The 27,169-nt window shown below is 39.9% G+C and overlaps 1 protein-coding gene across 6 annotated transcripts in view; it reads left to right on the forward strand.

The window, feature by feature from the left end:
- The window catches only part of MAP4K4 (mitogen-activated protein kinase kinase kinase kinase 4), a 400,740-nt gene extending 376,825 nt beyond the window's left edge, over window positions 1–23,915 (forward strand). For all 6 annotated transcript variants that reach the window (XM_030201435.1, XM_030201438.1, XM_030201437.1 and 3 more), the window contains 7 exons: window positions 1,964–2,107; window positions 5,169–5,303; window positions 13,755–13,855; window positions 16,010–16,159; window positions 17,630–17,789; window positions 22,558–22,697; window positions 23,228–23,915. In XM_030201435.1, the coding sequence (XP_030057295.1) occupies window positions 1,964–2,107; window positions 5,169–5,303; window positions 13,755–13,855; window positions 16,010–16,159; window positions 17,630–17,789; window positions 22,558–22,697; window positions 23,228–23,311 (914 nt within the window). In that variant the 3' untranslated portion in view covers window positions 23,312–23,915. The remainder of the gene's footprint in view (window positions 1–1,963; window positions 2,108–5,168; window positions 5,304–13,754; window positions 13,856–16,009; window positions 16,160–17,629; window positions 17,790–22,557; window positions 22,698–23,227) is intronic.
- The last annotated feature ends 3,254 nt before the right edge of the window (window positions 23,916–27,169 follow it).

Below are 27,169 nucleotides of genomic sequence, written 5' to 3' on the forward strand. Positions count from 1 at the left end.
TGAATCAGGAGCACGGTCCCACCTGCTTCTGTGAGGAGACTGAGGGTGCTGTTGCATGCAGGAAGGGCCATGTATTGTCAGAACTTTACAATAGTTCTGTGATCTGGGTAAGCTGTTCTATTGTGCATAATCAAATGCCATCACCATTGGTGTGACTGATTAATCCTGCTGTCTAGGGAGAACACCTTTAACTGAATACCAGTGAGAACTTGTATCCAGATAACACTATCTTGCTCAATTAGAATTCAGAAAAACATACCACAGACAAACACAACTGGAAGAGCTTGGAACAGCACACACAAATTAACACTTGATATTATGCAGACAAAGAAAGTGACTTGGATTTTAGATTTGATTCCTCACTTTTCCAAATCTGAGCTCAAGGCAAGTTACATACAGATACAGTAGTACAGTATTTCCTTGCCAAATAGGCTTTGTTTACTAATGCATATTAATATGATTTAATACACATTAAATAATCCAAGCCCTGTTATTCTCAGTTAATGTGCATGAATGCATGTTATAACTCCAGGGCAATTGAGAGACATGTAAGCCTCCACAAGGAGTGTCAGTGGGAGATGTTTGTTTATTCCACACTTGATAATACCGCCTTTCTGTCGATAGTTAAAGCGATTTACATATACTATTTTTTGCAGGTAATTTTCTGTCCCTAATGGGCTCACAACCTAAGGTTATTTGTACCAGGTGGCCCTTTACAGTATACAGGTACATGGTGACATGGAGATTTGAACCCTGGCTTCCCTAGTTTCATAGCCTGATCTCTGACTACTAAGCTACTCCACTCTGTGGCCTGAAATTCTGCAGATGTAAAATGTATGTTCTGTTAGAGTTTAGCGTAGAGGGGATTGTTAACAACCTAGCACAGCTGGGTTTAATGTTATAATGCAAAACTTAATGCTCAACTTATATTTTTAAGAGACGTGGAAGCTCATTTTCAAAGCACATAGACGTACAAGGTTCCATAGGTTACTTTGAGGTGTAATTTCAACTCACTTAGGCTTTGAAAAAGTGCTTTGAAAATGTGCCTATATGTAACTTTACAAGTCTGTGTGATTTGAAAATGAGCACCTTAGTGTCCATGTTTTGAAAATGCTTTCCCCTTTTTTGTGTGCTGCTTTGCTTATGCAGTGCCTCCAGTGTTTATTTTCATAGTGTACTTGCAGAGAATGTAAGATTTTTTTTCCTATAATTATGTACACATTTTGCTGATGCTTTTAAGTTGCTGTACAACCGACCAGTGCATTTTTTTTCCCCCCGAATGAATTTCTGATAGTGAATAGTGAGTATAGCAAAAGTTATAATTGACTTTTGGATTGTAATGAGCATGAGGTAAGTTTAACTGTATAAACCCAGCAAAAAAAAATTGTTTGTGGTGTGGATCCCACATGTTTTGTTATATTTGTATGTAGTGTCACACACTGGTGAAAAAAGTGGATGACCTTTTGATCCTTTCCATCAGGATGTAAGTACCTGAGTACCAGAGATGAGGAAACTTGAAGGTTTGACTTAAGGATTTAATGGATGGCTAAATTTGTCTTGAAAACAGACAAACCTGTACCTCACAAACATGGCTGTTTTTAGCAACACAGCACATCATCAAATGAGTATCTGCTGTATAATGTGGAGAGGGAATAGGGCAAAAACTGTGGAACTTAGTCACAAAATGCTTTGCAAAACTCCAGCCAAATTGATATGCAGCAAATTTATGTTCGCTGAAGAACATGGATTTTCTAATTAGAGCTAGCCATGACACTAAGATTGTATGAATATAGCTATCTGAACTTGTCTTTGCTCTCTCTTTTCCTTTTTTCCTTTTTGTTTTTAAATACTGTTGTGTATATTAACACGTTACTTCTAAATTCGTGGAGCTTTGGAGTGACATGAAACACAGTGAATGCTAATCTAAATAACACTTGTGTTTTCTATTTCTCATTTTGTCCAGGAGTAAATTTACTGGTAGGCACTGAAAGTGGTTTGATGCTACTGGATAGAAGTGGCCAGGGAAAGGTATATCCACTAATCAATCGCAGGCGGTTTCAACAGATGGATGTACTGGAAGGCCTAAATGTATTGGTTACAATATCAGGTAAAGTTCTATCTTTAGTGTTTTATAGATTTTACATTAAAGGGTCCCCTACAATATGTGGGAAAATGTGGGATACAAATGCAACAAATAAAATAAATGGGACCCCCTTTGCATATAAAGATAAGTCAGAGGATAATCTTTTTGTTTGTTCTGCTAAGTGGAAACGCCTTCCAGAAAAAGAATGATGGCTGGTACTTGCAGACAACAATCCAACCACAAACCAAAAATGTGGAGAAGAGAATACAGTATATACTAAAATATATACCAAGATTTGGGGGACAAAAAAAATGGCCCAAAAATGGGGGGGGTCTCAATTTATATTCGAGTCTCCACCCCACCCGATAAGTGGCACTAATGTCCCCTCCCTTCCGTGAGGTATCCTGCTGTCCTGCCACAGCCGGCTCTGCCCCCAGCCCCCCCCCCCCCCCCAACTGGAAATGCTCAGTCCCACCTTGTAACACAAACACCCTCCTCCTGGACCCACCGTAGGCCCTCTCCCTGAGCCTACCGTATAGCCCTGGTGCCCAATAGTGAGCTGGGGCAGGAGCGATCCGCCTACATTTTTGCCCGTGCTAAAATGGCTGCTGCGAGTTCCTGCGGCAATCTCGTGAGGCTGCCACTGAAACTTGCAGCAGGGAGGGAGAGAGAGGATTACAGGTACAGTACTTGAATGTAAACCACCGATTTATATTCAAGTTAACGTTTTCCCCTCTCTTATAGGGGAAAAATGTTATATCGGTTTATATGTGGAGGGGTTTATATTCGAGTATATACAGTACCTTGCTAAGAAATGAAATTGGGGAGTTGGAGGGAGGGAAAAAGAAATGACAAACATGGACATGCTCATCCCTATATAAACAAATAGAACAGTGCAATCACATGACTTGTTGCAGTAGTGTCTTCAGGGACATAGAAAATGTAATTTATGCCCAACATATTGAATTAGTCGTAAATATGCTCAGTTTCTCTAGTGTTCTCAATCTTACAATAGAACAATCAGTAAGGTCAATAAAGCTATGGTAGGATCTGTCAGATACACGTACCCATCTCCACTTTGTCTAAAACTTTTTTTATGAGCCAAGCATTCAATGGGGGGTGGGGTGCCTAAACCTCATCAATCCTTCTGATTAACATTTTCTTTTAATCCGTCTTTTATTCTCAAACATTTTAACAAAATTTTTCACTTATATTAAAAATTTTATCTCTGTACTTTTTCTTTTATTAAGTACTTCACTTTTTACTTAGCTTCTCCGTTCTCAGGTCAAAAAATAGTGGAGACCAGATAAAATTTTTATTAATATAAATGAAAAATTTTGATAAAAAGTTTGAGAATAAAGGATGGATTAAAAGAAAATGTTATAAGGAAGGATTGATGAGGATTACCCCCCCCCCCCCCCCCCCCATTGAATGCTTGTCTCATAAAAAAATTTTTTTTAGCCAAAGTGGAGGTGGGTACATGTATCTGACAGATCCTACCATAGCTTTGACCTTACTGATTGTTCTATTGTAAGACTGAGAACAGTAGAGAAGCTAAGCATATTTACGCTGATAGAATTGTCAGCTCCGTTCATTGTTTCCTAAACCCGATCCTAAGTCACACCACTAGCCCCACCCACACTCCAATTTTCTCCCCACACCTATCACTTTTGTCCTACTCTATATAATTCTATCATCTATGCGACACTCTGTCCCATACTTTGCATTATCTCTGTTATTCTTTGTACCATACATGTAAGCTGCACTGAACCTGCTATTAAGTGGGAAAAGAGCGGGGTATAAATGCCACAGATAAATAAAATACTTATAGTGCATTGTTAATTGTTGTGAACATATTGAACCAGACATTTTACAAGGATATGTAAGGAAAAGAAGCACAGAGATTCCAGCCGTCCTGATGCACAGCAAGAAGTAATTAAATGTCCAAATTGTGTGTTCTAAATATGATGATCCATAAAAGAGAAAAAGTAAAAAAAAAAAAAAAAGTTTTGTGAAGAATCCCTGGCTTATTGGAGGAGTAGCCTAGTGGTTAGTGCAGTGGACTTTTATCCTGGGGAACCGAGTTCGATTCCCACTGCAGCTCCTTGTGACTCTGGGCAAGTCACTTAACCCTCCATTGCCCCTGGTACAAAATAAATACCTGAATATATGTAAACCGCTTTGAATGTAGTTGCAAAAACTTCAGAAAGGCGGTATATCAAGTCCCATTTCTCCCCTTTCTCCTCTCCCACCCACCTCAGCTTTTCTGACAAGGTTGGTTTGGGGGGAAAGATTTAATTTTTCTGTTTACCAGTTTGCTGGTGTAAATAAATTGGACCCTGTCTTAAATTAATCTACATCTGTTAATCTTATTATCCACTTGCTATTGTGTAGTTTCCTGATGGGCTTTATTGCCTGCTGCTTTTCCTTATTCAGCTATAGATGTATAATTTATCCTCAATCTAGCAACCAGCTTTTATTTATTCCAGTGTCTTGTTTTTACCCATCTTGTCTGTCTATATGTCCCAACTGCATTTGTCCTTTATGCTGCCTTTTTAAAAGTTTTCATTATATTGTACTGATATCATGAGCATCATATCTGTTATATAATATCTGTGCAATGCTACTTATAGTGTATCATTTGTAGTCTGCTGCCCGTGGATCATAGTTTTGTGTTACAAATGTTTTACTGTGCTGTTTTAATGTATACATTATGGATAGGATTTAATTTGCCTGTTTGCCTCACTTTTCTAATTGTTGTGGTCATTTTATTGCTATGCTGTTACTAAAATGTTTTTGTTGAGCAATACCTATTCTACACTGCCTTTGAACCTCTTCAATAAAGGTGGTTTAATCTTAATAAATATTTTCAATTTTGCAGTATTTCAAACAGCAGTTAGGGCTTAAATGCATATTATTACTCTTAATCTCCAACATTTGCACCTTGAGTGAAGACCTTTAGTTCATATTCTGTTGGTGTAAACAGTAGCTGTGAATTCTGAAATTTTCAGCCACATGGCTCAGAATTGTGTATAAGGTTTCTGTGCTTCTCTTAAAAGGAAACACCCTGTTCTGTTACTTGTAGGTAAGAAGAACAAGTTACGGGTTTATTACTTGTCGTGGTTAAGAAATAAAATTCTGCACAATGATCCGGAAGTGGAAAAAAAGCAAGGCTGGACCACCGTAGGAGACTTGGAAGGCTGTGTGCACTATAAAGTTGGTAAGTGACTGTTTTTCTTTTGGTTGTCTTCAGGGATAAGTGTATATATATGGTTTATGCTGATACATCAGGGTACTCATGAGCCTGTTTCTGAGTGAAAAACAGAGTCAGCATTCTGTTTGAAAGAATGTGATATGCACTTTATTTTGTTAAAGTTTAAGAGAGATTTAATTCCATTAAGTTGTGTTTCCATGCACCTCATGTTGTCTAATATTTAGAGCTTTGATACCTGAATAAGCTGAGATTGTTTGCTACCTTTATTGGGTTTTTATTAGGACTGCATTTTGATTACAATTTTTAATTGTGATTAATCACATGATTAAAATGTTTAACCTTGCAATTAATCGCAGGGGTGTGGCCAGCAGTCCATTTGTGGGGGGCACAACTTTTCTTCCCCCTCTCCTGCTTTAGGTTTCATACCTTTGCTAGTAACATAGTAGATGACGGCAGAGAAAGACCTATACAGTCCATCCAGTCTGCCCACAAGATAAACTCATATGTGCTACTTTGTGTATACCTGATCTTGATTTGTATCTGCTATTTTCAGGGCACAGACCGTAGAAGTCTGCCCAGCACTAGCCTCGCCTCCCAACCACTAGCCCCACCTCCCACCACCGGCTCTGCCACCCAATCTCCGCTAAGCTTCTGAGGATCCATTCCTTCTGAACAGGATTCCTTTATGTTTATCCCACGCATTTTTGAATTCTGTTACCGTTTTCATCTCCACCACCTCTCGCGGGAGGGCATTCCAAGTATCCACCACTCTCTCCGTGAAAAAATACTTCCTGACGTTTTTCTTGAGTCTGACCCCCTTCAATCTCATTTCATGTCATCTAGTTCTACTGCCTTCCCATCTCCGGAAAAGGTTCGTTTGTGGATTAATACCTTTCAAATATTTGAACGTCTGTATCATATCACCCCTGTTTCTCCTTTCCTCCAGGGTATACATGTTCAGGTCAACAAGTCTCTCCTCATACGTCTTGTAATGCAAATCCCATACCATTTTTGTAGCTTTTCTTTGCACCGCTTCAATTCTTTTTACATCCTTAGCAAGATACGGCCTCCAAAACTGAACACAATACTCCAGGTGGGGCCTCATCAACGACTTATACAGGGGCATCAACACCTCCTTTCTTCTGCTGGTAACACCTCTCTCTATACAGCCTAGCAACCTTCTAGCTATGGCCACCATCTTGTCATACTGTTTCGTCACCTTCAGATCCTCAGATACTATCACTCCAAGGTCCCTCTCCCCGTCTGTACATATCAGACTCTCACCACCCAACACATACATCTCCCATGGATTTCTACTCCCTAAGTGCATGACTTTGCATTTCTTCGCATTGAATTTTAATTGCCAAACCTTAGACCATTTTTCTAGCTTCTGCAGATCCTTTTCATGTTTTCCACTCCCTCCCGGGTGTCCACTCTGTTACAAATCTTAGTATCATCAGCAAAAAGGAAAAAAGCCCCACCAGTCAAAGAAATTCACTGTTAAAGCCGCCCCCTTCCTCCTTGTAGTGACAAGGTCAGTGTTGTGCCTCCAGTCTCCCCAAGCATGCTCAGTTCGTGTACAAACTGAGCATGCTTGAGGAATGCAAGAGTCAGTGCCTGGAGGAACACTGCTGATTTTCTCGCTGTTGAAGCAGTATGAGAAGGAAAGGGGCGACATAGGAAACAGATTTTTTTTTCCGGCTGGCAGGGCTTTCGCTACCCCACTCGCCATTGAACAGGTACTACAGCTTTGGAGGGGTCCTAAGCTTCAACGTGAGGGGTCCAGGTTCCCAAGCCTCCCCCCCCTCGTAGTTATGCCACTGATTAAAGGCCCAATATCTTCCTTTCATCTTCCCCCAGTTGCAACTCTCTCTCGTTCCTTCCACTCCTCCCCCCCCCCCCCCCCCACTCCCCCAGTTGAACACCTATCTTTTTTTTTTCTTCATTCCTTCCACCAAAGAGGTTTAATTGACTGGAGATGGTGGGAGTGTGCTTGGTCCATTATCTGGCCTAAAGCCAGTAGATGGACCTTGCCATCATATTGAGTCATCCAAAACAATAGCAAACGCTTATTAGAAATAAGGACCGCCTATGCATGGCTTGGCATGGATCAATAGTTTGCTTTGGTTTGAGTGTAACAAGATGGTGGCAATGGCTTCAGCTTTGTCACATGATGCCATCTCCTTGCCAGTTCCTTAAACCTCCTTGCTTGCCACCTCCAGTCTGTCTCTTTCTTCTTTCCCTCTCCTGAGTCAACATCTCTCCCTCCCACCCCGCACTCTGCACAGCTTAACATTTCTCCCTGCCCACAATTCTCTCTGTTCCCTTCCTCCCTGTCCCCCCTCCACATGCTCCAATCAAGCATCTTTCCCTCCCCTACTGGTCCTCCCTGTGGCTCTCTCTCAAATCCCTCCCCGCCTGATCCAGCCTCTCCCCCTCCCAGACCTGCCTGCGTCTCTCTCTCAAGTTCCTCACCCGTTCCGGCATTTCTCTCTCCCCTCTCAGACCTGCCTGCAGCATGCTCTCAAGCCCTCTCCCCAGCCTAGTGTACCTTTTGAAAAGCAAGCAAGTCTTTGGCCCTGTAGTGCCAGTGACAGCTGTACTCAAAGGCTGCCTGTGGCCTACATTGAGACTTTCCCTCTGACTCCATCCCACCCTTCCAAAAACAGGAAGTTGCCTCAAAAGGGGCAGGAGAGTTAGAGGAAAAGGCCTGGTGCAGGCCGCAGACGGCCTTTGATTATAACGGTCATTGGCACTTCAGGGCCAAGACTTGTTTTTCAAAAGGTATGGGGGGTGGGGCTTGAGAGAGCTGCGGGCAGGTCTGGAAGGGATGCTGCACCATGCAAAGGGGGGGGGGGGGGAGAGAGAGCAGACAGCACGCAACAATTATTAATCGCTATTAATTATTAAATTGTGATTTAAAAATGTAATGCATTAATCACAATTAATGTTCAGCCTTAGTTTTTATTTGATATCTTTGTACTGAATCAATTTTAAAACCTTTTTGATTTAAAGGGCCATGCTATTTTATCATTAATTACAAATATGTGAAGTTATTTTTGGGGTGATATCTTCTTATTAAGTTAATTGTTTACCTCATGTATCCAAGTGGGCTGACATGGCAAGCACACTATTACTTTCAGGAGTTTAGGAAAATCCTCATTGAAATTGTTTCACTTTCATAGAGATCTGCCCACAGGGTGGCAGCATATTTCAATAAAAAGAAAAAACAAGCTTGGTTCATCTGATGCTTTCTAGTAGTAATTCTGCAGGAAATGTGTCTGTAGAACCAGGTGACATAGAGTACTATGATTAGGAAAAATAATACAAGACAGTAGCAAAACCATCTGGGATTTATGTTCATGTATCTATAAAATGATTTAAAGTTCTTCCTCTCCAAAAAAGAAAATAAAACAACTTTTTAAGGTTTTTGCTTTTCTAATTTTTTTTAATGAGTAGTCAGGAAAAGATTTTGTTCCTGTCCTTTGGGCAAATCAAATTTCCAAACCTGAAAGATCTTCAGAAAGAGTGGATTAAATAAACTGGGCCTAGAGAAAGGAGTTGTTTTTTGAAAGAATTAATCCAAGTAAATTCTGTCTGCATTTGACAATTTGCATTAATGGATTTCTGCTGGTTGGTGTAGCTATCAAACTTCAAATTGTAGTTTAGAAGTTTGCCCAGCTTTTTTTGGTCAGTGTAAGAACAATCTGAGGGGTCCTTTTACTAAGGTGCGCCAAAAAATGGCCTGCACTGTTGTACTACTACTACTTATCATTTCTAAAGCGCTACTAGACGTACGCAGTGCTGTACATTTGAACATGAAGAGAAAGTGCAGGTCCATTTTTCAGCGTGCCTGCAAAAAGGCCCTCTTTTTTTGGGGGGGGGGGGGGCTGAAAATGGACATGCAGCAAAATGAAAATTGGCACGCTTCCATTTTTTGGCCTGAGACCTTACCCATTCACTTAGTGGTAAGGTCTCATGCGTTAACCGGGCTGTAATCATCAGCATGCCTACAATGCCGATCATCACCCGATTAGCGCCACATGCTGGAAAATAAAATATATTTTCTGGCGCTCATACTGGATACACGTAAAAATGAATTTGTGGCAGTTCCGAATTGGCACGTGTTGGGCACACATAGGTGCCTACTCTGCTTAGTAAAAGGGCCCATGAATAACCCAGAGACTGAAACCAATATTGGAGAAACTGAAGATCAATACAGCACTATCACTCCTATGCTGGATGAAATGGAGGCCAGATAAAAGGAACTGCATTCTTATCAGGAGGTTAACTATGGTAGACTGGAGATGGCTGCAGGAAAAGCAAGACTCAGCCACATTAGGAGGTTGTCACTGGTTTATTGTGGCTGTTAGGCATAGCAGACTCAACACAGAAGGCACAAGTATTTGGCAGCAACATAAAACCAAAATACAATTTCTTTGTAGCAAAATAACCCAAGTATCGATTGCTTTTCTTAGAGAAATGTAAAATGTGTATCAGAATTAGAGAACAACATGGGGACAAAGTTTGTACCTGTCTCTGTGGATTCTGTCTCCATCCCCACCCCATCCCCACAGGTTCTGTCTCTGTTCCTGCCCTATCCCATCCCCGTGGGCTCTGTCCTCATCTGCAGAAACTTCGAACACTTAAGATTTTATATTTAAATCTTTTTATTAAAGTATAAAAAGGAATATGCAGTGCAACTGTTTATAAATCACAAGTGGAAGAGTGGCCTAGTGGTTAGGGTGGTGGACTTTGGTCCTGGGGAACTGGGGAACTGAGTTCGATTCCCACTTCAGGCACATGCAGCTCCTTGTGACTCTGGGCAAGTCACTTAACCCTCCATTGCCCCAGGTACAAATAAGTACCTGTAAGCCGCATTGAGCCTGCTATGAGTGGGAAAGCGCGGGGTACAAATGTAACAAAAATAACAAATAGAAAAAAATAATGAGCAACTATAATAACCCCCACCACCACATCCTCTATCCTACTAGCCGCAACAATAGCTGACTTCTACTGTCCCAAGGAATACTAATCCACCCTGTTAAAATGGCCAAGGGTACAAAATATAACCTGTTCTGTATGCCCTAGCGGGGGAGAAATATGCCTTATTAAGCACTGTTATGATTTTTTAATCTGTGGATGAATGTCGTCAACAATCTCAGGATTCAGTCTAGTTCTCCTGTCTTCCACAGTCCTTCCTGTAATACAAGATGTCTTCTTAGAAGAGGTGCTGGTAGCAAGAATGTGCAGGATCCCCAGTGCAAATTTTGCTAGTTGTGGCCATCATTTTTGCTTGTTTTTCCAAAAAATCAAAATATCGTCTGCATAACTCAAACATAAATAACAGTCCAGTTCATTAACAGGCTTCAAAGTAGAAAATGACATGGGGACAAAGTTTGTTCCTGTCCCAGTAGACTCTATCCCTGTGCCCGTGGTTACTGCAGGTCCCTGTCTCCATGTCATTCACTAATCAGAATACAAGGTTTCAGGCTTCTTGAGGTAGGACCTCTGGGCCCCTTACCAACTGTTTCCATCTTTGCTGCTAAGTTAGGATTTTTTAAACCCTTTTAATTTTGATAGTCTCTTTACCTGAGGAGTTCCTTCTCCAGTAATCTGCTGTTTTCTATCCAGGCTCCTCTTCTGTGCAACAGGAGAGAGAAAAACTGTGGCCCAGATTACACACATTCGGTTTAACACTGGGTGGTTCTCATCTCTATCCTGTTCCAACAGAAACGGAAACAATGGGGTCGATATTTAAAAGATGTATGCTCCTATATTGGCCCCTTTGAAAATTTAAAAGGGTTGAGTGCTTAAATTTAGGAACACAAAATGCAGATGGCAACAGAGGGTGGATTTAGGGTGAGGGGGAATAAGGTAGAAACTTAGCAGTGTTGTTCAGCATTAAATTTATGTTAGGCTTATAAAAATAGACAAATGAATGGTAGCCCTTAATTTGTAAATCTGACTTTTAAGCTCCTAACTTTAAACTGAATTTTCAGCTGAAAACATAAGCAGTTAAATTGGATGTTATAGGGCACAAATTTGGGAACTCAACTTTTTTTTAAAAATATTTGGCCCAATAGAAATAGTATAGGCTCCTCTGTAAAACTAAGGGCCCCTTTTACCAAGCTGCAGCAAAAGGGACCTGCGCTGACATCGGCGTGTGTTTTTCATGTGCGCCAAGGCCTCCTTTTACCGCAGCGGGTAATAGGGAAGTCTCTCTTTCCTGCAGGAAATGGCTGTGCAGCAAGTGCTTTACTTGCTGCATGGTCATTTCGGGGGAGGGGAGCCCTTACCGCTGCTAATTGAGGTGGCGGTAAGAACTCCCGCACTAACCGGGCAGAGTGTGGCACTGCCCGATTACCGGGAATGATTTCGCGCTAGGGGTGGGAGGTACCTCTGGGCTTCTGTGGTAGCCCGGTGGTACTTCCTGTTTAGCGAGTGGTAAACCCGCATTGGGCTTACTGCCACTCAGTGAAAGGGGCCTTCAGCACCCCAGATTTGCTAACTTGCTTACAAATTGGATTCCCAAGATGTTGCACATGGGGAATGCAGAGACTATTTTCTAACTCAGTGGACCACATAGAGCACTAGCGTTCCCACCCTCACCCAATTTATGCTCATCTGGGCCAGTAGTAGACATGCTGGGGCACAGGGCAGACGTTTGCAAGGAGGGCTCCCAAAACATACTAGCGAGCTTTGCTGCCTTCAGTTTTGGGCAGGCTTGGGGCCCTTCTGGCATGGGGTCCCTAGGGCAAGTGCTCCTTTTGCACTCCTGTGACTCTGGCCCTGATGCTCATAGCAGGTGATGCAAAGCAGCAGTTTGTATACACTTTGAAATATGTCATGAGATTTCTCTTATAAAACATTAATGCCATTTTTTTCAGCGTTCTACTGATTATCCCATTTTCATTCCAAAAAAACAAGCAGAATTTGAGCAGGGTGAAAATATATTTTTACTCTTTCCAACCCAATAGAGGTTGGAAAGAATTATACAAAAGGGGAGAAATAGGCCAATAGTTCTCCAAAAATTTAACAGAATGGGTTAAAATTTGGCATGAGTCATAAGACATAGCATGGTGAAAAGACACAATGATTTAGAAAATGGGCTACATCAGACTCGGGGTTACAGAGAAATAATTCTCCCCCCTCCCCCCCAGAATATGGCCCAGTGCATTTCTATGGGATAAGGAGTTTAGAAACCTAGAGTGAAATGTAGCAAAGAGAGAACGGGCAAGGCAGTTCAAAAGGTGACTTTTTCTATTCTTCCAAACTCCCAAACTGCCCCTGCCTCCTAAACTACCCCTAAACTACTTGAATAGACTGTTGGTAAGATCCAGCCAATGAGAACTGGAGGGGCAGCCTTAGTCACAGAAAGGTTATGGAGGAAGTTTTTATGCTTTAGAAGTAAATATTTGGTAGAGGGTGGAAGAGAAATGAGCGCTATGCTTTTGCTGGGTGGGGCCAGCCTACCATGTAAGGGAGAAAAGGGCAGTGCTTTTGCCTCTTAAGGTACTAATCTAAGGGGGGCTTCAGTGGGATTTGAGGAAGGGTTAGGGGAGGGCCACTAGACACCAGAGATTGTTTTAAAAATTGGGGACGGGAGTCTGGGAGGGAGGAAGTTAAACCGCAAGGACATTTGTGTTAATGTAAGGTCGGGAATATGGGGGAGGGATGCATCAGAGGGGTGGAGGACACACTTGGCCACCAGAGAAGTATTTTATTTTTTTCTGGTTGGGGGTGGGGCAGGGGTGGTCAAGTTGGGGAGAGGGAGGGAAGGAGGCCGGCCACTAGACAGGGGCCTTGCAGAAAGCCGGGGTCGGGGTCCCAGTACTGGGTCCCACCCCCACCCACCAATGTCAGCCTTCCTGTTAGTGCCTGAGCCAACCATTACTCATCCTCTGGCAGGAAGATTGACATTTGTCCATGAGCTGCAGATTACTGCTGTGATTTTTAATAACAGGCCAATGCTCAAAACCTAATGCCAGCACTACTTTCTACTTATGTTTATACTTGGTATTTTACTATTGTTATGCTGTTAACAAAATCGTAAATTAAGTTAAACTGTATCTGCTGTACACCGCCTTGGTTAATCTCTTCATAAAGGCGGTTAATAAAATCCAAATAAATAAAAGTGGCATTAATTTGTATACTCATTGAATATTGCATACCACAGTCTGATTTCTGGTAATTTTGCAGTAGAGTGTAGGCTCTACCACAAAACTTTCTGAATGGGCCCCACTGTGCAGTTTTTGAGTCTAATGTGCACGGTAAGTGCCAAAACATACCCCATGTTAAGAGTAACCCTGTATAATAACTTCTAGTGATTACATGAATCCTAAAAGTAAGCATTCACAATAACAGGAATGTTTTTTTTAACAACAGTTGTGGCTATAGGTGGTCAATAACAAGAGTTTTTTTAAAGATTCCGTTTCTTTTCTTGTTTAATTTCAGTAAAATATGAACGAATCAAGTTCTTGGTAATTGCATTAAAGAGTTCTGTGGAAGTCTATGCATGGGCACCAAAGCCATACCATAAATTTATGGCCTTCAAGGTAAGAAAGCAGTTAATGTTTTGACAAATATTTGTTTTCAACTGGTGTTTTAAACCAGCCATTAAATATGATTGGTTGCTAATTTAAATTGGTTATCAATAGACATCAAACAAAATAAAACATGGAAAAGAAAATAAGATGATAGCTTTTTTATTGGACATAACTTAATACATTTCTTGTATCAAGAAATGTATTAAGTTATGTCCAATAAAAAAGGTATCATCTTATTTTCTTTTCCATGTTCTATTTTGTTTGATTTTTATTGATAACCTTAAGAGTAGACTAACACGGCTACCACACTCCTGTAATTTAAATTGAAAATGGATAGACTATAGGAAAGTAACCAATGTGACAAAGTATCTATTTAATTAGCTGCATGTCGATTAAAATTTTAATTATGATTAAAGTATGGTCCCCCCATCCCCACTACATCTCCTTGTGACTCTCGGCATTTGCCCAGAGTCACATGGAGATGCAGTAGAGGGGGGAACAAAGTACACCTTTTAATCACGATTAATCGCAATTACAAATTTTAATCAAAATGCAGCCCAAAAAAATTGAAACAATAAAACATAATGAAAAGATGAAAAATACAAATTTAAAATTTATAAATTTAAAGAATCTGAGGGCCCCTTTTACAAACTGGTGGTAAGCCCAATGCAGGCTTACCGCTCACTAAAAAGGAAGTGCCGCTGGGCTACCTCAGCAGTTCTTCCCACCCCTAGTGCGCCATCATATCCGGCGCTACAAAAATATATTTATTTTTGTAGCGCCAGTGTTCCCAGCGGTAATTGGGTAGTGCCGTGTGCTGCCCAGTCATCGCCGGGACCCTTACCGCCACCTCAGTGGGTGGCAGTAACGACTCTTCCTCCAAAATGGCCACGCAGCAAGTTCTTCACTTGCCACATGGCCATTTGTTTAAAAAAAAAAGACCTACCTTTTACCAGTTGCGGTAAAAGAGGGCCTTGGTGCGATGCCAGTGCGGGTCCCCTTTGCTACAGCTTGGTAAAGCTTTCGCAGCTCACTTCAGAAAAGCAAGCCTAATTTTAATGAACATACGAACAGTGCTTTTAAATACGTGTGCACATCGTAACTATGCTTCCACACCATCCAAACTGTTCCCTGGGAACTCCTACATTACAGTTTTACATGTGCATACTTTCTATGCATGTATATGGTTGCTCAATTTTATAAAAACCTGTTTCTACATCTAAAACAGGTTTTTATGTGTGGAAAAAGCTAGGTTTATAAGCCTTGTTATAGAGCTTAAAATATAGATCCTGCACCATTTTAGTGGCACTGTCCTAGACAGCCCTATTTATTATCTTAACCCTCCTCCAATACTTAAACACCTCAATATTCTGTGCTGGCACCTGAATAATTATCCAGGCAAGTATTGTATTTATTTATTTGTTACATTTGTATCCCACATTTCCCCACATCTTTTTAGGCTCAATGTACCACTGTTATGGGTTCCCCATATAGTGGTATATCAAGCTGTCTTAGCGTGGTGCAATAGTTGTCGGAGTACTGGCACTTGAATATTTGTGGTACGTGGATAACTACTAGCTCTGCCACTACACCACCTCGGCATTGCTTGGATAGTGCTGAGGTGGTCAGAAGATTTTCCGTGCCTTTATTTGGAAGATGGCACTGAAAATCTGGGTATGGCCCTGGTGACGCCCAGTGAGGTACACTTAGATGCTAGCAAAGCCTTTGACACAATTCTGCTTAGGTAATTTATAAATAAACAGTATCCTGTCTATATGGGCCCTTAAAATGACCAACTGGGTTAAAAACTGGTTGAACAGAAAGCAAGAAAGAGTAGTGGTAAACGGCGTTTACAGTGGGGAAAGGGACATTATCAGTTCTCTTGTTGGGATCTTTCTCCAAACCCTTCATCACTGAATATTGAAGAAAAGTGTGTTTTTTCTGCTTTTCTTTTGCCATACTCCACACTGCTTCTTTTGGTTTTGACATACATTCTTTCCGTGCTGTCTATTGTCTTTTTTTTTTTTTTTGTAATCACTTTTTTTCAAGAATTTTGTAACTGGTTACACTTCTTATTTTGACAGTCCTGATTGAAGAAATTGATCTTTGAATAGCAGATAACTGTGCACACCATACTTACTGTCTGGATTGCTGTCTTTTCAGTCATTTGGAGAATTGATACACAGGCCGTTGCTGGTGGATCTCACAGTGGAAGAGGGCCAGAGGTTAAAAGTGATCTATGGTTCTTGTGCTGGATTCCATGCGGTTGATGTTGACTCAGGAACAGTCTATGATATTTATCTACCAACACATGTAAGGGATTCTAGGTCAAACTGTGTTTCATCTTTGTTTGATCTCATCGTAATGTGGTATTTACTATTTTTAGCTTTATTTTCTAAAAAGAAAAAAGACTTATGAGATCACTTTGTGTTTCAGGACAAAATTGGGAGGGGGGGAGGGGTTGATCAATATATGAATGGAAGTGAGCAAGTAAATTAAATATATGTTTGTTAAATTCTTAATATACTGCAGAAACGTGGATGCACAAAACGTTTTACAGACTAATGTGCACCACTAAGTGAAGAAAAAACAAAGTGGTAAAATATACCTTAGCATGCCTCTACTGAGAGAATGCACATCTCAAATGTTAAATTATTTGAAGTGACCACACCAGTGCAAATTGTTTCAGCAAGTTTGGTCCCTGGTATGGGAAGCTTTTCTGCAAAGAGCACATACTCTGCAGCTAAATAAGTAGTATATTCCTCAAAAGCTGTATCATCTGCTTTTCTTCTTGCTATTTGAAACCACTTCTAGGCTAAGTGTATTGCACTCTCTCAGAAGTGTCTTCATATAGGGTGGCAAAGTGGGTTGTAATTGCACTGCATTGATCCAGAGAAAGTACACCACAGAGTAAGGAATTTTGGTAACTTCGACATAGTCTGTAGGAATGAGAGAGGGGAGATGGGACAAAAGGATATGGGGGTGGGAGAAGTAGGAAGGGGAGGGAGAAATAAAATAAAATACAGTTAAGTAAATGGGGCATATATCCCATAACTATCCATTGGAATGATGAGATGTTATCTAGGATTTTATTATTTCCTGCTTGCTTGAACTTTGGGTGGCTGAGATGTTTTCTCAGAGTTCTCCCAGAGCTTTGTGAATATTCTTTCTGTGAAGTTGTAATGTTTGAATGCTTTTGATAATGAAAAAATAAAAAGATTTTTGCTTTCATGTGGTGCTAGTTTAACATATTCATGCATTTCTTTCTTTTTAGGAAATATAGAAAAGTAGGGCCAAGGCTTCTAAAAAATTTTGCTCCCTTCACTAAGTTCAACAACATTGCTGTGTAATAATTACACATCGGACACAAGATTAGCAGCACTATTGTATTGTGCTATTTATCTGATACTTGATTACCACTGGCATAAGGGAACATAGGTGACATATTGCAGTGAACTACATGTATATTCTTTCTGTCCTGTTAAATTTGTCAGTTATATAACGAATGCAAGAAATGCCACACATGAACATTGGATAATACTCAGGCTGTCGATTTCAGGGTAGAATCAGTCCCAACAAAATGTATACAAATGTTTGAGGTTTACTATTGCTATGTTCTGGGGATTAATTTGTGGTAGTGAGTTTCCTAATGATATTAATGATTTTATTAGAAGCCCAACCTTTTACTTTGTATTCTTTGCTACAGTGCAGATGTCCAGACATACTGCTGTGTCTACCCCAGTTCACGGTAAACTGGGTGTTCTATTCTATTTTCTTCTCTAGATCCAGAGCAGTATCCAGCCACACGCAATCATTATTCTCCCAAACACAGATGGCATGGAATTGCTCGTTTGTTATGAGGATGAAGGGGTGTATGTGAATACATATGGGAGGATCACCAAAGATGTGGTTCTGCAGTGGGGCGAGATGCCGACATCAGTTGGTATGTATTAGAACCAAAACGAGCAAAAAAAAGGGTTTGTATGAGTGAGGGAGGCCTTCACTGCTGAACCAGGATGGCTGAGGTTATGCATTTGAGTCTGCTGTGCTCCTGCAGAAGAGATTCAGATGATGACGTGCTTAAGTTTTTGACTTATGACTTTGAACCACATTATCTTCCCCCACCCCCCAGATTCTACAGTTTATAATTGCGCACTTTCATTATTGGCTTGTTTTATAAAAATAATCTTTCTGTACATTGTAGCAAAATGCCTGATTATAATCAATGCCATAAATAAGATACGGATAGAAAATACTTAGAAAAATTAAGAACTAACCAAAAGCTTTGAGAGAGGAAAGTATATTTTTTTTACAATTGACTTTGTATTACATTTTCTGTTTTTGTCTTCTAGTCTTTTTGTTTCTTTCTAGATTATTTTGCTCTTTTTTTAAATCATCTTGTTCTTTTTTTGAGGGCAGGGGATGATTTGTTTTCTAATTCAGTTCTTTAGATCCCTCTCCAAACCTCCTTTCTCTCATATGAAGCAGCTGTCCATCTCCACTAAGCACCTCTTAATTTCTGGCATCCTGGCATGGCTAGCGTCAAACCATAGCTGATGTGATCCTCTAGAAAACCTGCAGAGGAGGCCATCATGCTCTCTTCTCCTAGTAGCCCTATCCTGATTTGCTCCGACATTCTCTCTCCTCTGGCAACTTGTACTGGTTGCACTAGTCCCATCAGGAGTCGTGTTGGAGAGGCACCGGCAAATAAATTTTAGGTGCCCAGTAATTTTTCCACCCAGAGAATACAATAGCCAATCAAAACCTCAACCCCTACATATATGCAGATGACGTCACGATCTACATCCCGTTCAGACACAATCTAAATGAAATCACCAACGAGATCAACCAAAGCTTCCAAATAATGCACACCTGGGCAGATGCATTCCAACTGAAACTTAATGCAGAAAAAACACAGTCTTGTTTTCACCTCACAACATAACACAAAAAACGTCTCCACCATAACCACACCATACTGTTCTCTGCCTATTTTGCAAAACTTGAAAATTCTAGGAGTCACCGTTGATCGAAACTTTACTCTTGATACCCACGTGAAAAACACGACGAAAAAGATGTTCTACTCCATGTGGAAACTCAAAAGAATAAAACCTTTCTTCCCAAGATACCTATTCCGTACCCTGGTACAGTCAGGGTTAATAAGTCATCTTGATTACTGCAATGCACTGTACGCAGGCTGCAAAGAGCAGAACATCAAGAAACTTCAAACTACCCAAACTACTGCTGCCAGACTCATATTTGGACAAACTAAATATGAAAGTGCAAAACCCTTAAGAGAGAAACTTCACTGGCTCCCACTTAAGGAACGTATTGCATTCAAGATCTGCACAATGGTACACAAAATCATTCACGCAGACGCCCCAATCTACATGCTAAACCTCGTGGACCTACCTCCCAGAAACGCACAAAATCATCTGGCAAATTTCTCATCCTACACTTCCCCAGCTGCAAAGGACTAAAATACAAGCAGATGCATGCTACTACCTTCTCTTACACAAGCACGAAGTTATGGAATGCACTATCTAGAGACCTGAAAACAATCAACAAAATAACTATCTTTCGCAAATCCCTCAAGACATATTTCCTATGCAGAAGGAATGGATCCTCAGAAGCTTAGCTACAATTGGGTGGCAGAGCAGGTGGGGGGAAGAGGGGTTGGTGGTTGGGAGGCGAGGATAGGGGAGGGCAGACTTTTATACGGTCTGTGCCACAGCCGGTGATGGAAGGCGGGACAGGTGGTTGGGAGGCGGGAAAAACTGCTGGGCAGACTTATATACGGTCTGTGCCCTGAGAAAGACAGGTACAAATCAAGGTAAGGTATACACATGAGTTTATCTTGGGCAGACTGGATGGACCGTGCAGGTCTTTTTCTGCCGTCATCTACTATGTTACTATGTTCTTCAACAAAGCCTACAATGAAAACCCAGAACCTCACTAATCCACTTCTGAAAGTCCTTTCTCTACTATACCTAATAAATTCCTTCCCTCTTCTCTCTACTCTCTTCCCTAATTAATCTCTGCACAATAATAATTGTACCTGACATCCAGGATTAACTGTGTTGCAAAACTATGTAAGCCACATTGAGCCTGCAAATAGGTGGGGAAATGTGGGATACAAATGCAATAAATAATAATAAAATGCTTTATGGATAATTCTAATGTATTTCTCACTGCCCTTATTCTGTTTTAAACCACCTGACACTAATTATACCATCTCTTGTTATCAGATGTTGCCTAGTAGGTGACTAATTATGTATTTTTCACTCTTGAATATTCTGTTACTGTGTGACTTTGGTTTTAAATAATAAAGAAGTGCCACATAGAGTGTTCAACCAAATTAGCTAAATGGTTTCTGTTTTCTTTGTAGCAACTAAATTATCTCCCGGATTCTGTATAGCGTGACTTAAGTTGCAAGCACAAATCCAGGTCTGTTATGGATTTACGCGTGCAACTTAGTTAACAACTCAATCAGTGCCAATAATTGCCAATTAAGCAGTTATTGACACTAATTGGCACTAATTAGAATTTACACATGGAACTAAGTGTATTCTGTAACATAATGTGCGTAAATTCTAAGTCGCATAGTTGAAAAAGGGAGCTTGGCCATGGGTGTGAAATAGACAGGTTGTGGTCACTTCTAAAATCTATGCACGTAGTTATAGAATACACCCGGTCCACGTCTAATTTAGGCGTCGGCATTTACATCAAGATTTATTTGGCATGACAGGTATTTGGCATATTCTGTAAACCTCATGAAAATGTAGGTGTATTCTGTAAACCTCATGAAAATGTAGGTGTATTCTATAAAGTACGCCTAAATTTAGGTGTACTTTATGAAGTACACCTAACCATGTATTTTATCGGCACCAATTTTTTGTGTGATATAAGAATCTAGTCCTATATGTCTAAAATAGTAAGCCTAGTTAAATGCATAATAATGAAATCATCATGTTGAAACAATACATTCCCCATTTACTAAGGGGCCCTTTTACTAAATGGTGGTAAAAGGTGGCCTGCGGCAGCATGCAGGTTTGCCATGTTTCGAGGCCACCTTTTACCGCCATTGGTAAAAGGGCCTTTTTTAAGAAGGACTGGTAAATGGCCATGCAGTATGCAAAATATTGCCACGCGGCCATTTACAGTTGGATCCTTTACCGCTTACTGTTTAGGAGGCAGTAAGGGCTCTGGCAGTAACTGGGCAGCGCACGGCACTGCCCGATTATCTCCGGGCACAACCCAAGTGCTAGAAAATAAAAACCTGTTTTCTAGTGCCAGAAGTAGCATACAGCAAAGGCGGGACTACCGCTGGCCTTCTGGGCCAGCCCGTCAGTAGACTTGATTTGCCATACACCAAGCCCGTGCAACCCCTTTTGCCCTTTAGTAAAAATGGCCCCTAAATTTCTCCATATAAAATATAAAAATCATACGAGAGGAAATGTGCCTGCTAAAGAAATAGGCAATAAATAAAATCCATTTTCTTGGTACTAAGGAATTTACAGGAAAATGGTAAAGAAAAAAAAACCTTGAAAAAAATGTTTTAAATCGAGCATTTTGAATTCTGAATTTTGCAGTCCTTTCTTCCAGGGGATGCAGTTGGGGGGGGGGGGGGGGGCGGTTATTTGGAACAAACATATTTGCAATAGTGATCTGATTCTCATAGCCTCTTGCTAGATGGATGCAGTTGTTTTGATAGTTACTGTAATAGCATGGCAAAATTTTCCATCAATCTTGTTGAGTGAGTTACTGACCTAAGGAAATATTGCATGCTGCTTTTGCTACGTGCTGTGCAACCAGTGTACCAACATAGATTAACTAGTTCACATTACTAGCCTGTGTGAATAAGCATTGCTTTAATTTGCTGATATTTCAAATTCCGTAATTAGATATTATTCTAAATATGCATCTGTAAGGATTTTTTTTTTGCGTTAAATGTATTCACATTTGTCTAATTTTACTTTTTGTAACTTTTCTGTGTGTTAATTGGTAAAGAACTATTTTGCATCTCATTGCCTCATGAACATGGAGTTTTGCATTAAAACTCTATCAATCTTATAATTGTACATGAGAAATGTTAACTCATAACCTAGAGCTTGGCGCGCAGCAAATCGGTGCTGCCTCCAGGCTCACCCAGGAGCCCAGTCCCAGTTTTCCCGCATGCCATTTCCGGTGCTTCAGAATACCTTTGTATTTTGTAGCACTGTGGGGAGTATGCCCGGCGGTAATTGGGTACTGCTGATTACGTCTGGGTTTTCCGCCAGAGCCCTCACCGCCTCCTAAATAGGACATTTTTAAGGGCTCCAGCAGTAAATGGCCAAGCGAAAATTAACCAGCACCATCGCGGGCCAAGTTTTACTTCCATTTGGTAAAAACTTCAGACCAGTATCTCAATCCATGACATTTTTTTACAGTAATGGAAATGTACTTTCATTGTATCTATTCTAACAGATTTATATTCTGCTTTACAAAATGGGCAACAGCAATAGAAAAAACAAACAAACTTAGAAGCAAAATGAAAGTCCTATTGAAGATAAATACTATTTCATCTCTTAAATCCACACACACATGAATCTATTTACATACCTTCCCTCTCTCTGTGGTTGCTGAGCTTTACTGACACCTGTACACTGAATTTTGAGTTTGCTTGTAGTGTTAAATATATGCACCCATCTTTATCTTTTTGTTTTGTTTTCCAGCATATATTCGATCCAATCAAATTATGGGCTGGGGAGAAAAGGCTATTGAAATCCGATCAGTGGAAACCGGGCATCTGGATGGTGTATTCATGCACAAAAGGGCACAAAGACTTAAATTTTTATGTGAACGGAATGACAAGGTATTGTTTTCTATAGAATTTTATTTTTAATTCAAATTCACTTTTTAAAATCTTTATTAATTTTAACATTGAGTACCCAAAAACCCCCCCACTGCATTCTTAAATCCTAGCACATAACATATTCCTAAAGATATTTCATTCAACGTTGTTACCATATATGAAGGCGTCTAGTGATATTTTCTGTATAGACCAGCAGTGAAGATGAAAATGTGAGGTGGCAGATGGAGGAATGATAAATCAGACTTTGCAGAGAGGGAAATTGTTAAAAGAATGCTAGGGATATGCAGAAAACTATTTTTTGAAATAGCGCTTACTATTCTGTACCTTATTAAAAATATATTCATTGTCATTCATTTTTTGAATGGGATAGCTGGGATAACAGAAAACAAAACCTGGTGCCGAGCCTGAAGCAAAAGGCTTCTCTTGAACCATCAATTCAGGATTCTATCAACTGAAGAAAATTCAGTCTGGTCAACTATAAGATTGTACCTATGCTCAATCTTTTACTATCGCCTTTCTCTCTTGTCCAGGTTTTCTTTGCTTCTGTACGATCTGGAGGAAGCAGCCAGGTTTATTTCATGACCTTAGGCAGGAGTTCCCTTCTGAGCTGGTAGAAGGTGTGACAGAATTTGCTGGTATCCAGAGTCTTCAGGATCTTCATAACTTGAAAAAAAAAAGTTCAGCTGGAGTGCAACCTGCGTACTGATGCTACACTTCATGTAAAGATGTGTCTTGGTATCAGTTTTGCTTTGTTAGGGTATTTTTTTTATATAATTTGTTTCTAATGTAAAGGTTGCAATGCAGCCGGTGCTGTTCTGATATTACTGTCAGGTGCTACGAGTGCTGGATTTGAGGTCACACTACTAGCAAGCAACTGGTTTTCTTGTTTTTTCCCCCTTGGCTCTGGATGTTATGGACTCGGAATGACTATTAGTGAAGATGACTTCTATGAAACCAAGCAAAATCATAGAAGTAACTGGGGCATGAATGTGCAGTTCTGACAGGCAGGAGGAGGTACAAGTAAGGTAGAAGTGGTGAGGCAGTGGAAGTAAAGTTTGCCAAAGCAAGGTGGGATCCAACATAGTGGCGTTATCGAGGTATGTAATTGTGTTTTGTTATGTGATGTGACAATATGTGGACAAAGGAAGGTGAAAAAGTCAGGAAGTTCGTATTTATAAAATGTGAAAGACATTTACTAGAATAATAATTTGTGGTGGGTTGAGGTAATTTGGGGGGGGGGGGGGGGGGAAGTGGTTCTTTATTTTATTTTATTTTTTTGGGGAGGGGGGTAGGGAGTTGACCTGCTCAAGATCATGGGGCCATTTTCTGTACCAGCAGGTTTCCATAAACTGTGCTGATATTGTAAAGCGTGTTCAGTTTTCTACAAACAGTTCTGTTTTAGGCCAGAATATGTGTCACATTATTAGCACTGCCTCAGTTAAAGGTTTAATTTTTATTTAAACCTAGAAGTGCAACCATAGTTTTAACAGTCTGCACTTGAGGAAAAACAAATTCCAAACTGCATGGTTTTTTTGTACATTAAAAAAAATGTTTTTGATTTTTATTTTGTGCCTACCTCATTGTGTCCAGTGCATAAAGTAAGAGGTGGTTTAGCTTATATGTCTTGAGGGATGAAAACTTTAATGTCTAATCCTAATTAATACCAAATCAACCAGATAAAATCTTTGACTGTTATTATGTAGCAAGATTCAGCAGGAAGACACACCCGTTCCTGTGGTAGTCACCTTGATAATACTAATACACTGACAAACAAAAAAAAAATTGTGTGCAAGGGTTGAAGCAATAGGGTATATTGTTGTATTTTTAACTAGGTTTATTATCAGTGGCAGATTATCCTAAAAAGAAAAACTGATTTCAGCAAGATTTTTGGGTTTAGCAACTGGCAAGCATTTACTAGGCTAGTTCTATAAACTGTTAAATGTTGTAGGAAAGTATAGAGGGGGTGAAGTATTTCTTTTCTAAGATTGCAATGCACTAAAACTATTTTGAGAATGTAGTAAATACTGCTTATTCATAAAACAGCATACTGATGTTTAGATGTAAGATCCCGGTTCTGACTTTTTAAAAAAAAATAATAAAAAAAACATTAAAAATAGGGAATAGTTGATTTTATGGAAATGTTTTGACATTTTGCAATAAATGTCTTAACAGTAATTTGTTTAATTGCTTACATGTTCATTACTTGAGAATCTTGATTGTATAATCTGTTAGTGATGTAACAGTGTCGTCATGATTCAGCCATTTATTTTTTGTGGGGTACTTTGTTGACAGCTGCCTTAAGCTGTTCAATTTGTGAACAGTCTTTCTCTTGTTCTTCCTCTTGTGCTTTCTCTTTTATTTCTTTCTCCTTTTTCCTCTCAAACTTTTTCTGCTCGTATTTTTTCTTTTATGCACGACAGGTAGGGCTTTAAAATCATCTAATTGCTTGAATGACTGGTCCCATAATGGAGAGGAGATGCACCTGACCTGATATTTTTTTTTTCATTAATAATCTTTTTTTGGTTTTTGATGCGACTGGCATTCATGTCTGAGGTGCTTTACTCTGACCAGGAGAGACGGATTCAGCAGTAAGCCACACTACAGTGAACAGTTTTAAGAACATAATGGCTTTGTGTTGGCAGAGAAGTATTTTTTTTGAAACTTGTTTATTAATAATAATATTGTTAACTTTCCAGTAGCACTGAAGGTTATTGCTGAACAGGCAGTTATTCTGTCTCTGCTGTAACTGACAATGAAACCAATCAAGATTTTGTGCTCATGCTCATTATAGAGTTAATTTTAGCACACGGGATTTAAGGAATAATTAAAATGCATCTTGCCCACTGTGCCTTGGCTATGTCCTAGCGTTGGTCAATCACATATGTATGGTTTAAGTGAAGTTGGTCTGTGACCCTTTCCCACAAACCAGTGTGAAAGTCAGTGCTTATCATGTTTATTAGAATGACACTGATACTCTGGAATTTACCATAATAATACCATATACCCCTAATGGGAAAAGGGCAGCATTCCCCTTCCTTTACGAAGCTGGTACATACCCAGTTCCGTCTACAGAGGGCTGCCAAGGTAGCAAAACTACACATGAAAACAGTATTGCAAAAACCACTACGTACACAAAGTACTCAAGAAAATTGTGCTATTGTAAGTAAAAATGCTCCTAGGTTTAGTTCTGCTTAATAAGTAATAATTTTCTTGTATTTTTAAGTCAAAGTAACCCTAACTGTATGACTGCAGTGTTATTTTTTATCTTATGCACATTTTATGTTGGAGAAAATGTTTACAAAAATTGTTACACTAATGTGCATCACATATTTATGGTTTATTTGAAAGTGGTTTTTGTGTTCCTTAGTTTTACATAGCAACAGTAGCAGTGACACACTATTTTGTGTTTTGTAACCCTGACTTGGTTGATGGTAGAAATGCTAAAGGTTTAAAAAAGTGCATTCAAGTTACTAATGGTAGAGCTGCAAAGCAGACTGATGACAAGTAAACATTTTCAGCCTTTTTTTTTTTAATTTTATTTTGCAGTGCTATCTAACTTATGTCTTTTATGTATTATATAATTACTGTCCCACCCCCATATTTCCTTAAATAAAGTCAAAGTGACATCTATTTTATGTTCATTGTGTATCTGATTCAATGGTGTGTAAAGAAAACAAGATGGCTGCAGTGCATCCACCCCTTGATTCTATAAAGGTCACCAAAACTTTTGCATGCAAATTTAGGCGTGTTCCTGATTTGCACACACAATTTAATAGAATAATAAGCCAGTTGGTGCCAATTGACTTTTTAACAAGCAATTGTTGGCACCAATTAGATTTAATTGGGACTAATGCACGTAAAGTTAGGTGCAGTATCCACATCTAAAATTTACACATGGTCCAAAAAAGGGGGTACGGAAATGGGAGTGTCTGTGTTTTGGGGTGAAACGGGGGTGTGGTTTTGTTACACATGTAATTACAGAATGATTGTGCCACGTGTAAATTTAGGTGTGGGCGTTTGCACCGTGTTTTCAAGGTGCAAATGGTAGCGCCTAAATTTACACGCAACCTTCAAGCTTAAGTGGTTATTCTATGATCCGTACCAAAACTTGAGGCACAGCTTATAGAATATCACTTACGTGGATATTTTTCAGTGCCCTATGTAGAATCTAGTTCATAGTATTCGGGTTAATGTGTGTTGGAATGAACTTTGCATGGTTTCTACAAGTACTATTGCCCAGCTTGAGACATTTCTTGCCATAGAAGATGCAAAACATATGCAATATGTTGTGCAAGATCCACAAAGAAGTTAGTTAGAGCCTTATTCATGATATACAAGATTAGTCCACTGAAGTTTGAAAGACATGACCTCCTCTTGAGAAACTGGATAGAGCAAATTGGGAGAATCTTACTTGAAGCCTATGATCAAGTGTCTCTGGTTACTACACTACCAGTGTACACAAGATGAAGCTT

This window comes from Microcaecilia unicolor, chromosome 4 (assembly GCF_901765095.1).
Source record: "Microcaecilia unicolor chromosome 4, aMicUni1.1, whole genome shotgun sequence".
In the NCBI taxonomy this organism is placed as follows: domain Eukaryota; kingdom Metazoa; phylum Chordata; class Amphibia; order Gymnophiona; family Siphonopidae; genus Microcaecilia; species Microcaecilia unicolor.